The 12,676-nt window shown below is 34.2% G+C and overlaps 1 protein-coding gene across 1 annotated transcript in view; it reads left to right on the plus strand.

Annotated features, from left to right (window-relative positions):
* Positions 1-12,676, plus strand: part of LOC592279 (nucleolar protein dao-5) — a 54,534-nt gene that overhangs the window by 5,143 nt on the left and 36,715 nt on the right. The window contains exons 2-6 of the mRNA XM_791811.5: positions 1,931-2,039; positions 4,919-4,995; positions 9,735-9,869; positions 11,274-11,342; positions 11,776-11,832. Coding sequence (XP_796904.3) covers positions 1,931-2,039; positions 4,919-4,995; positions 9,735-9,869; positions 11,274-11,342; positions 11,776-11,832 — 447 coding nt within the window. The remainder of the gene's footprint in view (positions 1-1,930; positions 2,040-4,918; positions 4,996-9,734; positions 9,870-11,273; positions 11,343-11,775; positions 11,833-12,676) is intronic.

The following is a 12,676-nucleotide window of genomic DNA, read 5'->3' on the forward strand; positions in this document are numbered from 1 at the left end:
TCAACAAATTATTATCTAAATCAAATGGATTTCAATGTGCAAATATGTTGGCCACATGTTATACAGCATGATGTACAGTATGTGCAATAACAATAATATTATTATTCGCTTTTATATAGCGCTTATACATCTACGATCGTGTACAAATGTACGATGTCTCTAAGAGCTTTACAGATATACATGTATTACAAGGGTCATTGGATTCAATATGTAACTACATGTACATGTACATGATGTACTGCATTCCAAGAAGACCAGAAAGCATTGAGTACATGGAATGTCCCTGAATTTCAAGAGGGGTTTATATTCACTAAAGTTACTTTCATGCCACAAAATGATTTAGAAACAAGATTGACACAACACTTGATTTTTGCAATTTGTGAAAGCTTCTTGCCCTGAAAACGGATATGCTAATCAGTGCATGAAAGTTACTTTCATGTCTTGAAAGTTTCTGGTTTTGCAGTACTGTTACAATGTTCATAGTATGTCTGCCATGTTTAAGAAGGGTGTTAACTTTTTTCTGTAAAGTAAAGAGAGTAAAAGAGGAAATGAATTAAATTTGTTATTGTATCAGTATCATAAATTGAATGAGAACATAGTTTTATTATTTCAGTTATAATTATACTTGAGTCTATTATAGATAAGAGTAAAAAGTGAAAGCTCATTTGAAGTTTGAAGTAAAGAGAGCTGAAAGAGGAAAAGTCATAAAAGTTGTTATTGAATCGGTTTCATTATTGAATAGGATTCTTCATTCTGGGAACATAGTTTTGTATACCGGTAATAGTTATGTTTTTTACAGTTAGCATAGATTATGAAGAATGCATGAATATAATGTACATTTGTGCACAAATTTGCTTGCAGATGTTACCAAATTCCAGGAAATGTACACTGTATCCATAGAGCACTTACAATGTAGGAAAGGATGTGCCCAAATTGGGGAATTTCCCTGGATCTGCACAGGGGAAATGTCAATGTTTTCAGTGTAGAAAAGGGAACCTTACAGTGGGAAGTGGGTAGCTGAGTATCCATCCAGTGCTGAGGGAAAACTTTTGTCAGCTGTCTCTTTCGAAAGAAAGACTAATTCACCTTCCAGTCCTTCCCCCTAATCTTAACTTAAGCTTCTCTTAAACTTATTTTGGGCCATGAAGCAATCTAAGGTTGGATACAATTTTGTTTAAATAGAGGCAAGAAATATTTTTGAAAAATAGTTTGTAGATAATAATTTTCTTTATTTCGTAATATGCAAAGCACCAGAAAAAAGTAAAATTTTCCTGTAAAGCTTTCACTGATACATTTGATTATAACATGCTTCAAATTCGACCATACAGGATGTATGTTTTTGAAAAGCATTCAAGGAAGTAGAAAAATACTTTCAAATCCCCTTTAAATATTGAATAACTCTTTAATAATTATGTCCTCTCATTGTACAGGGGATCCTGTTACTGAGACAATACTATTGTCAGCTATTTCAATTGAACGAATAGATTGGAAACCAGTGTAATGTAAACAAGGGATCATTAGTGCTTTTTACAGCTATGCTATTATGTGTGAAGCCTTTAAGGTGTGGTAGTTAGTTTAACTTTGAAAATGGACATGTAATGGACCTTTTTATTTGAACTATTATTCCTCCTTGAATGTATATCATGCCTGTCATCATGAATGATTGAATGTTTTTGTACAGACATGGCATATTTCAGAAATATACACTGTACTTTTCCCAATGAAGTATGAGGTCTATGACATAACTCATGTTTCCCCTCACGATCTGAAAAGAAAGTATGGAGATGAAAATAAAATAAATATTAAATGTTTCTCGATCTTTTCCCTGCTTGAAAGTAAGTATTTCCCTTAAGATTGAAACCAACTTTTTTTTAATTTTTTTATTTTTTTTGTGATTAATTTGTCAATCCACTGTTTCTCTGAATTACAGCACCTGAAGCAGATTTCACAAAGGTACAGAACTGAGAAGGTCTATCCAACATCAGCAGGAGAGAGTGATGTCAACATGAGGAAAAATAGATACAAAGATATTCTTCCATGTAAGTTTATAAAATTTCTTTATGATTTTGAACTATGAATAACTTTTCTTTAATAGTTCATGATCAGTAAAATAGTCTATAAGCCTGAAAGAAAATTGGAAGGAAGATTATATGCGAAGTGACAGAGGTATGAAATACTGTACATGTACAATGTACCTTTGATTTTATATTTTATGTTATTTTTGTATTGTTCTAAATTCAATAACAAAGAAAACATAAGGTATAATGCAAATATGCAAAAAATGTGATTCACATGTAACAAACTTCATATTTCTATAATATATTATTATTTGTTAAAAGTAATTTTTTAACTATCTGTGGAAAATGGCAGGAGACTGCCATCATAAGCGACGCTTGACTAGGATGAAATTCTCCCTGGTTGTGATATATGGATTTTTTTTTTCTTTCTTTCTAATAATTTTAATAAAATTATTGGTACAAATCAGATTTCGTTATTATTCTAAATATTCTTCTCATTGAAACTTAACATTAAATTTTCCTGTAACTTACCAAGCTTGTTCAATTATTCTTCAGACTTTCAGGGATATTTTCAACTTTCTAGGACAAATTGACAAACAATGAAAATTCTGTTACGAGCATGTCAAAATGTAGATACCTGTACAATAGCGCCTTTAATACTCAATTAATCAACTGCAATTTCTCCTTAATTGCTTAATTACTTTTCATACTGTCCAAATGACTTTATGTAGTCGAGATATATTTGAACAACACTTTGAGTCATCAATAATTTTACAGTGTCAATATCAACTGTAGGTCCTTTTGGAAGACAGTTGCTTGCAGGTATTGAGGTGAAGAGTACCAAAAAAAAATACATTTCACAACATTTTGAAGTCTCGGTTAGCACAGCAGATCTCCATTGCATGTTTCCAATGTGTGACAAGCACAGTCCATTATCCATTGCACCAGGCCAGAGAAATCACTTTACAGGGATGAAAGAAATAGGTTTGTTAATCTACATGGTAGGAATCCCAAACATTTCATGCCAGCTGTGTTTGGATTTATTCCTGATGACAGCATACTGTCTACTACTTCCTCCCACTGGGTCTACATGTATCTAGCTGACCAAAGAGATCGAGACATTTGCTCTAACCACAAATAAGCAGTATAATAATTATACTCCTACCAAAATAGGCAGTTATTGGAATAAGCCTTCAAAAGGAAATTCAGTATATATCTTATCCTTCTTAAATGGTCTTTTTCTCTTTCGTAAGATAGTAAAACATTCATGGTATATATATACATGTATACTGTATGTGTTCTTCTTTTATTCGGCATGGATCAGAGATTGTTATTGTCTTATGTTTGCATTTTCATTAGCTATGTTTAGGCTGGATCTTAGTTGGCACAAATAAAATGTTCGCAATCATATATGATAAAGGGAAAGTCCAACTTGCAATTACATCAGTTATAATAAAAGTAAAAACATGAAAGAAATAGATGATTGAAGTATTAAAGCAAATGTGATGAAAGATATTATATTTTTGGGGTGTATCCTGTATAAGATTTTCCTCAAACTGTCCCCAATATGTTCATTCTTCTTTTGTTTTTCTGTTATTAAAACTTGAAATCAGGGTAGACTTCCTTCTTCTATATATAATAATTTGTACTGATGGCAGCGGTGGGATTGGAACCCACACAATTCAATATGGCTGGTACATGAACCTAAAACTGACTTAGTAAGATATTTCTGCGAAGAATTATATCTGTGCCTGATATTGAAGATAATCTAGAAGAAGAGGAAGTAAAGTTTTCAAACTTTTTTTACTGACTAACAGTAAACACTCACTCAAACACTTCAAATTCATTTTTTCCCTTTCCATCTACTAAATTGTTGTGATTATTTGTACTTCAGATGAATGAAAAATATTGGACATATTTTGTACATTGGTAGCCATTGGTAGCAAACCTGAAGGTAAATTCCCATCAATTTTCCAGCTGAATGCCTTTACCACACATTGACACCATTGAAATCGAGTGTTCATGACAAAAGCATTCAATGAAATAGACTTTGGAATGTTTGTCTCAGAGTTATACCTTTCTGTCAGTGTTACCAGCAAAATTGATTTCTCTTTATTTTGGCCATTAAAAAAAAGAAGAAGATTTGTAGACATGTAGATGAGGATTTACAATACTTCAGAAAAGAGCTTTACCAGTTTGTTGTAATGCAAGTTTTTATAAATTTCATACTCTGACAGTTCATGACAAGTTCAAAATAGCTGCAAATTATGCATCAATATTTTTCTTGTAGTCTTCCTCCTTATTCAATGAACATGCTTTCTTAAAACCATGACGTTCATAATTCTAATACTAATAACATAATGAAATTTCATGAATGGAAAGTTACTGTACATCCAGACATGTACATGTACAGGGTTGTAGAAAAATCAATTTGCCGTTTTTGAAGTGTTGTATGGAATTCCTTCTAATAATTTTTCTTAATTCATTAAAAAGAAAGCTTAAATTGTAAATGTTATCTTCCTATCAATAGGTTATTATCATTTTATAAGTTGTTTTTAATTTGATTTCTAATTCAATACCCCAACACCTTTGTTTTACCTTCTGTTTTTTTTCTCCTCCAAAACATATCAGTGCCGTGCATGACATTTTGTGATTAAGGGCATTAACTCAGTGCAATATGAAGTTACTTCCCTCCAGCTCTGAACAGGCAATATGAGTAGGTATTCAAAATAGAGAAAATGAAGAAAAATCGTTTCAAATTTTACAATTTTACTGACACTGCTTTTCCTTGGATGATGATATCAAAATTTTGTGAAAGTGTTCTTATAATTTGTTGTGCCCTTCAAAGTAAAATGTTTATTAATCATAATGTTTGATTTTTTTTTGGTTTCTTTTTGCAGTTGATCATTCAAGATACTTGTTGAGTCAGATTGACAACGTAGAGGGTTCGGATTACGTCAATGCAAATTTTCTTAAGGTAAGATTTAATTGTCAATATCTCAAGTCTCAGCATATTTACAGTACAGTACATGCTCATATATATTTTTATATCTTGAAAATGAAGATGCTAATATTGATTGAAAAAATATAAGAAAAGAAAAAATGTAATAGTGTAAAGTTTTTGCCCATCTACCGGTACTTGTAATTGCTGCACACATATAATTAATGTATTTCTAAGACATTTACTGTTGAGGAAATTCTTTACAGTGCATTTGCTTTTGAAGAAGAAAGTAAAGATAAGTAAATTTTCAACCAGTCAATCACAAGGGGCCAACCTAATGAAGTGTCAATCCTTTATCCTTCAAATGCGTTTTGTAGGGCATGTACTAAATTGCGTCCAAAACACACCCATTACAGGGAATTCTGACCTACAGCATAGCACCATTACATATTCCATTGCTCTCTCTCTAACGTCATTTGTTTACTTAAACTCGCTGATTTATATGATTGATAACATATCCTAAAATTACACAAATTTAGACCTTCAGCATGTCATGCTTGGCCAATCAAGTTAAGTGCTGCCAAACCATTGTCCAAACTATGGTGTAGTCTTCCTGGCTACTGACTTGGTCATTAGGTTCCTATTATATGTACATGTAGTAGGAAGTCAAAATGTGTTTGTTTTTCTGGTCAATAAAATCCTGGTTTATTACATGTTTATATAACTAAAGAGTATGACGTACATGTACGACTTCAAGGAAAACATATTTTCAACGTGAAAATACAAATAAGACTATCATCCTTATAGCTTTTATGAAAGAAATAATAATAATTGGGTTAATTCATGTAAAGAGATCATTTGATTTCATCAGATTTTAAAGACCTTGCAATATAAACAAGGAAATGGAGAATGTTATTGATGGGATTGTTTGTATAAACAGACACTCAGAGATGGTATTACCGGTTTGTATGGGTGTAAAATGTGAAAGGAATAATTTGTTTTGGTTAAAGGTAATACACACTCACAGTCACAGTAAAAGTAAGAGAGATCAAAAATATACTTTTGTAATTCTGGATATATACTGTACCTATGAAGAAGTTCACAACACAAGGCTATAGTCATGTTAATTAGTTTAAGAAAAAAAGAGATAGATACAAAGATAGGCCTACAAAGTACACACTGCTTTTTGCAAACAAAACTTTGTTTGTGGGTATTGCTTGTCATTAATTTGAGACAAAATAATGTAAAGAGGGAAAGAATCATTGAAGTTTTTAAGATTTGAAATTTTGAATTCACATTCTAAATAGAGACCAAGGTGATGGGAATAAATGTTAGAAATTGCTCTAGAATCTGACGTCAATTGGAGCCCTATTTTGTACATCCTGCCTCCTAAGCTAAATTTGTGCTAATTTTAACGCATTTTATGCCATATTTAGTATCGGAGATTAGCCGTAAATAAGTAGACAGCCAAAAATATGAATTTGCAGACACAAGATTATGATGGAAGGCTGAATTACATTTGATCATTTATCTGTTATTAAATGTAAGTGTACATTTAAAACAAAATTGTATGTTCATAAAAAGTACATGTCCATGTATACTGTACAGTATGAAAAGATTTTTTTTTAGGAATTTAGGCTTACATGTATACTTGAAAAAAAAATCTTAAATTTTTTTTTAAAGCCTTTAAGGCTGTCTCCAGTCATTGTTTTCTATACTTGCATCACAGAAGGAAAAGTATTGAAATTTAAAAAGAGTTTTTTTTTTTAAAGTATAGGTATATAAAACATACAGTATGTAGCATTTGAGTCTCACAGACTATTATAAAAGACAGAACAACACTATCTGCTACTTTTGAATTTTGTTGAAACTTCGTAACAAATCTATATTTAACAGTCAGTTAAACATGTACATGTGCCGGACATCTTTCATGATACAGTTTACATATTTACTAGTATAGTTTGGTTGAAATTTAATAAGAAATACTTTGAAGGATTAGACAATTGAATAGACTTTTATTTTCATTACCAACTTTGTACATTTAAGCCTCTTGTCTAAAGATGGTCACTCAATTTGTATGAGTTGTGAAACAAAGGCCTATAAACATTCTACTGCTCCTATCACTTTTGTAATTACAGTTCATTTCGATGTATTTGATTGTCATGGCCTTCTATATACATGTATATATGTACATGTACATGTACATGAATATGTATTGAGTGTATTCCACTTGTATTGTACATGTACAATGTAGTTTCCTCAATGCAGGATGTACTGTATGAATTGTCTAAATGCCAATTGAATTTGTAATTGACAGTTGACTTGTCATGTTCATTTGTTCAATTGTTTTCCTCTTTGATTTATATGTGCACATGTATGTATAATTTTTTGTAGTAGTAATAGGTTTGTTATGGTACAAAGTACATGTATTTACAATGATGTAAATTGCAATCTAATTGTAGGTTTCACTACACTGTATTCATACAAACTTTATAAGTATATTTGATTTGACATTGTCAGTACATCTGTATCTGGAAATCAGGACCATGATGGAAAAAAATGATGAACAATACCTTTGCTGAACATGTTCATCCCGAATAAAAAGGTTCAAATAATTGTGAGGAGGCGCGATAGCTCAGTCGGTAGAGCAGTGGTCTCGTAATCCGTTGACTCGGGTTCGAAACCAAGGCGATCTGCTAGTGCCCTTTGGTAAGGCATTAATCCTCATTACCAGGCCCTAGGAGAAGACCTAAAGCCGTCGGCCGCAGTGGCGTACCTGGGGTACTCCGTCAGGGGGGGCAAGCGACCGAAACAAACAAAAAAGGCGATGCTAATTTTCACTTCTGGCGAGCGAGCGAGCAAAAAAAAATCTTTAAGTAACGTTTGGTATATAAACTGGTATTGTTGCAAGTTAGGGGTGGGAACATTCACTTGTTAGCGACGTTACTTTCATTTTTTTGCAAACGAGTGTAGCAAGCAAGAAAAAATCACTTCTTTTTTAATAATTGCCACTTAAACTTGGTTCAATTGTCTCATGCAGGGCGCGGGAACAATATTGTGTTTAGGGTGATTTTATACCCATTTTAGCTAGCGAGCGAAAATACATCTTTCTCTCAATGAATTGCTATATAAAATTTGTTTCATTGTTGCAGGTAGGGGGCGGGCACAATCGTGTTTAAGGCAATGTCAATCTCATTTTGGCGGGCAGGCAACCCCCTACATTTATCTTTTTAATGATATTATAGCAGATTAGTGGTGGGCACATAATTCCACGAGCTGGCGAGCGTAGCGAGCGAAAAAAAATCACTTCTCTTTTATAGGGAAAATATGGTACATAAAACTTGGGTTCATTGTTCCATGTCAGGGACGTGATTATTAAAAGCGGTGTTATTTCTATTTTGAGCGAGCGTAGCGAGCGAGCAAAATTTTTGTAATGATAATTGGTTCATAAATTTCAGATTTTTTTGTTGCAGGGCAGGGCTTACACAATCATGTCTAAGGTGGTGTTAATTCCGTTTTGGCGAGCACGAGCACACCAAAACTTCTTTGAATAACGTTTGGTACATAATTATTAACTGGTTGTTGCAGGTTGGGGCGGGCACGTTAGCGGTGTCAATTCCATTTTGGCGAGCGAGCATAGCGAGCAAGCAAAAAAAAAAATTCTCTTTTAATAGAAATTAATAAATACACTTGTTTTTATTGGTGCAGGTCAGGGTGGACGCAATCGCGTTTAACGCGATTCAATTCCTTTTTGGCGAGAGGGCGAAAAAACTCTTCAATTTTTAATGATATTGTTGCAGGTCATGGGTGGGCACAATTGTTTCCAAAGCAATGTATATTCATTTTATTCGCGAGCGGGAAAAATGAATTAGTTTCTTTTAGTAACATTTGGTACATATATTGTGTGTTATTGTTGCCATGGTTGCAGGTCGGGGCCCGTCGGGGCAGGCACAATAATTTCTAGGCAATACTAATCCTTTTCTTTTTTCAGGGGGACGAGCAAGTGAAAACATTTAATACAAAATAGGCTAGCAAGCAGTTCGCGCCAGCGAAGAGTTTCGAATTTGTTATATCACTTATATTTTCCTATTTACATTTGTTTTAATTTTTCAGGGCCGTATGCGGAATATTTTTCTGGTGGGGGATGGGGAAAGATGCGTTAAAAGTTTTCGAAGAATCTCAAAAGCAAAAGGAGTGAAGGGAGTTCGATCGACCGAACTGATCATGAGGGAACTTTTGCATTTTCAAAAGTAGAATTGAAGGATTTGGTATAGGCCTACGCTACATTTTCAGGAATAAAACAGTACGTTTTCAAAATATCTGGGGTCAACTGCCCCCCCCCCCTGGTGCGTACGGCCATGGTCTTTTTTTTTTTAATTTCCCCATTTTCATTCCTTTCCTTTTCTTTTCCCTTTTCTCTTCTTCTTCCTTTTTTCTTTCCTTTTTTTCCTTTTTTCTCTGTCTTTCCTTTTTTTCTTCCCTTTTCCTTTTTTCTTTTTCTTTCCTTTCCTTTCTTTTCTTTTCTTTCCCCCTTTTTCTTTTTTTCCCCTGGAGCCCGTCAGGGGGGGGCACTCTGCCCCCCCTGCCCCCCCCCATAGGTACGCCAGTGGTCGGCCGTCTGGTTGCTTACTAACAAGCATTCATGCTTTCTTAGCAGTCAGGTAAAATAACCACCACATACGCTGTAACTAACTTAATTAATAAATAAAAATACACAATTTCTTTTTTTCACAAATTTTGGTATCACATTACTTTTTTCCCTTTTATTTGCTCAGGGTGCCGCCAACGACCATACATACCTCGCAGCACAGGGCCCTCTCCCACACACTGTCAATGAGTTTTGGAGGATGCTATGGGAATGCAATACAGAAATCATTGTCATGGCTTGCAATGAGTTTGAGCTGGGAAGGGTAAGAGGCTCATATCTCCTTATTTGTAAATTGTAGTCAGTTTGTGTTTAGTGTGTAAAAGTTAGACTTTCACTTCAGACAGCATCTCATTGGATGGGTGCAATTTACAATATAGCTTTTGTCATTACTCCAGAGCAGGTAGGGAATTCACCTCCTAGCCACCGAATAGCAAGAATATATTTTTTCACCTTTTATTTGTTCAAAAGGAAATAAATATATTAACAGCAGCATGGAACATTTAGGATATTAATATTTATCGACAAAAATAAAATAAATCTGACAAAAAGTTTTGAGGTCTACCAACTTAATTCATGAGATTCAATTATTGTTAAAGCATACACTGTTCTGTTTCCTCAACGTCAATACGAAACTCCTCGTTATAACACATAACTGTGCCAATAATGTACCCTTATCTTAAATTTGTCCATATATGTAGATATATCATGAGTAGGCAGTTTCTAATAGTGATATCCTTGGGTCAGAAACAGGAAGCTTTGCTTTATTCCTTTGACAGCCTTGGTTTTTTGATGAACCTGTCAACCTATGCTTGAGTTTATTATATATAGTTTTGATGTGAAAAAGAGGGCTCATGATACAGTCTATAGAGGGCTCATCGAGGTTTTTGTTTTACAATTTGATGGAATATTCCCGGTGCACCTGCATAGCTAGCAGGTGTCGTCCCAAGTCACATGGATCTGCGAGCTGTAAATAGAATCTTGTGGCAGATCGCTTTCACCGTCCAGGGTATTGTTTACCTTTGCGCATTCCTACATCACACAGGAGATTAGCTCGAGGAGGACTTGATCTAGAAATAGCCTCCTGACAGTTTTTTTTTCCAGGAAGGCTAAGAATGAATTGCCACGCTCCATGCAAAGTTGCTTCTTGCATGCGCTTATATGGAAGAAATGAAGCGGCTGTTCATGGTTTGATGCAGATATTAGCTGAAAACGGTGCAGTGGTGATAGATTTAAGTCCTTACCCATAACTTGATGCATTAAAAACTTAAAGAGAGAAAGAGAGAGAGAAAAAAAAACCTTCAAGGAAAAAGCCTTCATCTCAAATTAGGTTGGAAGTGTTGCAAGACTAAATGGGTATGGTGTAAATCTTTTAATAGTTCTTGAAATGTACAGAGATTATTTTTTTTTAAAGATAAAATTTGTTTGTCATTTTTAAAAACATATCCATAACTATGCAGTCATTGCAGTGTAATATATTTGTGTCAAATGTATGGACATGAATTTACAAAACCTATGATACACCACCAACACCACTAATTTACTGAGTTTTACTTATAGCCTTTCAAATTAGCTCAGTTGTAACCTCATATATGAGGATCAACTCTCGTCACTGATTTTCAATGTAATATGTAATTAATATAAAGTTATGTCATTTCTTTTTCAACAGCACAAATGTGAACGGTACTGGGTAGATGAAGGAGAGGAGCACTGTTTTGGAGATATACTTGTGACACAAGTAAGGTTTATATCTTTCTGTAAATATAACTATTTAGAATGCCATTACATGCAATATTAACCAAATGGGTTGATTGAATATCCAACAAATAAATTGGTGATCTGTCAGATGAAAGCTACAAGCCTACTCACTGATATTTTACTTCTATATTATTTGAAAGAGTTTAAAATCATCTATACTAGTGAAACATTGTATGAATACTATTATATATATATATATATATATATGCAAAAGATTAAGGGTATTGAATAACGAGTAAGTAAATGTAAGTCAGAGGGACATCATAATACATGGTATTTGCAATTGGTATCTCCATGTACTCATGTACTGTATTTAAATGTTTGCAGGTTTTTGTGAAAATCACTATTTTTAAGACCTGTTATATTTACCCATCTGTTCATACAAGTATGATTTTCTTTGTTTGTATATACAGATAGGCCAACAAAGAGTAACCAAAGACTTCATGATCAGAACCTTGAAAGCTACCAGGGTAAGCAAAACACAAATTCATCCTGCTTGCTATACTACCAAAACATCCCCATTTTCCCAGTGTATACTGTTGGCTGTCCACTAGAAGGCCGAATAACCTTATACCACTAGGCCTGTCTTCGTCAGCTCGAGATTGCCAAATAGCCCGCTATTTCTGATTTGGCAAATAATCCCGAAGTTACAAATCGCGTCTTCATCAGCTCGAGACTTGACCTTGAAACTCGAGCTCGAGATATTTTGCTCAGCATTCCCGCAGAGTGCGAGTCTTCAAGCTGGTGAAGACGCACCGGACTAATATTATGCAAACTAGCCCAAGATATCTTGGGATGATTATCTCGACCAAATATCCCGCTTATTGCAACTTCGGGCTGATGAAAAGTGCAAATTAACTGGATAATTTGCGATCGGGATAGTTCAAATAGTGGGATATTTGGCAATCTCGAGCTGATGAGGACAGGCCTTATGTATTGTCAGTGGCAGTAATGGCCTTATTACGGGCAGCCAACAATTCATTATACAAGTACCTAGTAGGCATACATGTACAAGTAATTGCATAGCAGTTTGTGATAATGGTTTTTAATTTACGCTACACCTGTATGAAACTAGAGCTCTGCATTGAATGTTGATTAATTAGTTAATTAGATCAATTAGAATTAGCCAGGAGCTTGTACATTGCATACCAGGGCAGACCCTATTAGTATTACCCCCATGTAGCAGGTGCTAACTACTATATTTAATACATTGTACAACCTGGAAGTTAGACGGGTATTCATGTCTATGCGGAAGTTGTGGTCTCCAAAGTTTGTAAGTCCGACACTGTATTATGTAATCTGATGATAACAACT

Source organism: Strongylocentrotus purpuratus, unplaced genomic scaffold (assembly GCF_000002235.5).
Source record: "Strongylocentrotus purpuratus isolate Spur 01 unplaced genomic scaffold, Spur_5.0 spur5_scaffold_6, whole genome shotgun sequence".
NCBI classification, from domain to species: domain Eukaryota; kingdom Metazoa; phylum Echinodermata; class Echinoidea; order Camarodonta; family Strongylocentrotidae; genus Strongylocentrotus; species Strongylocentrotus purpuratus.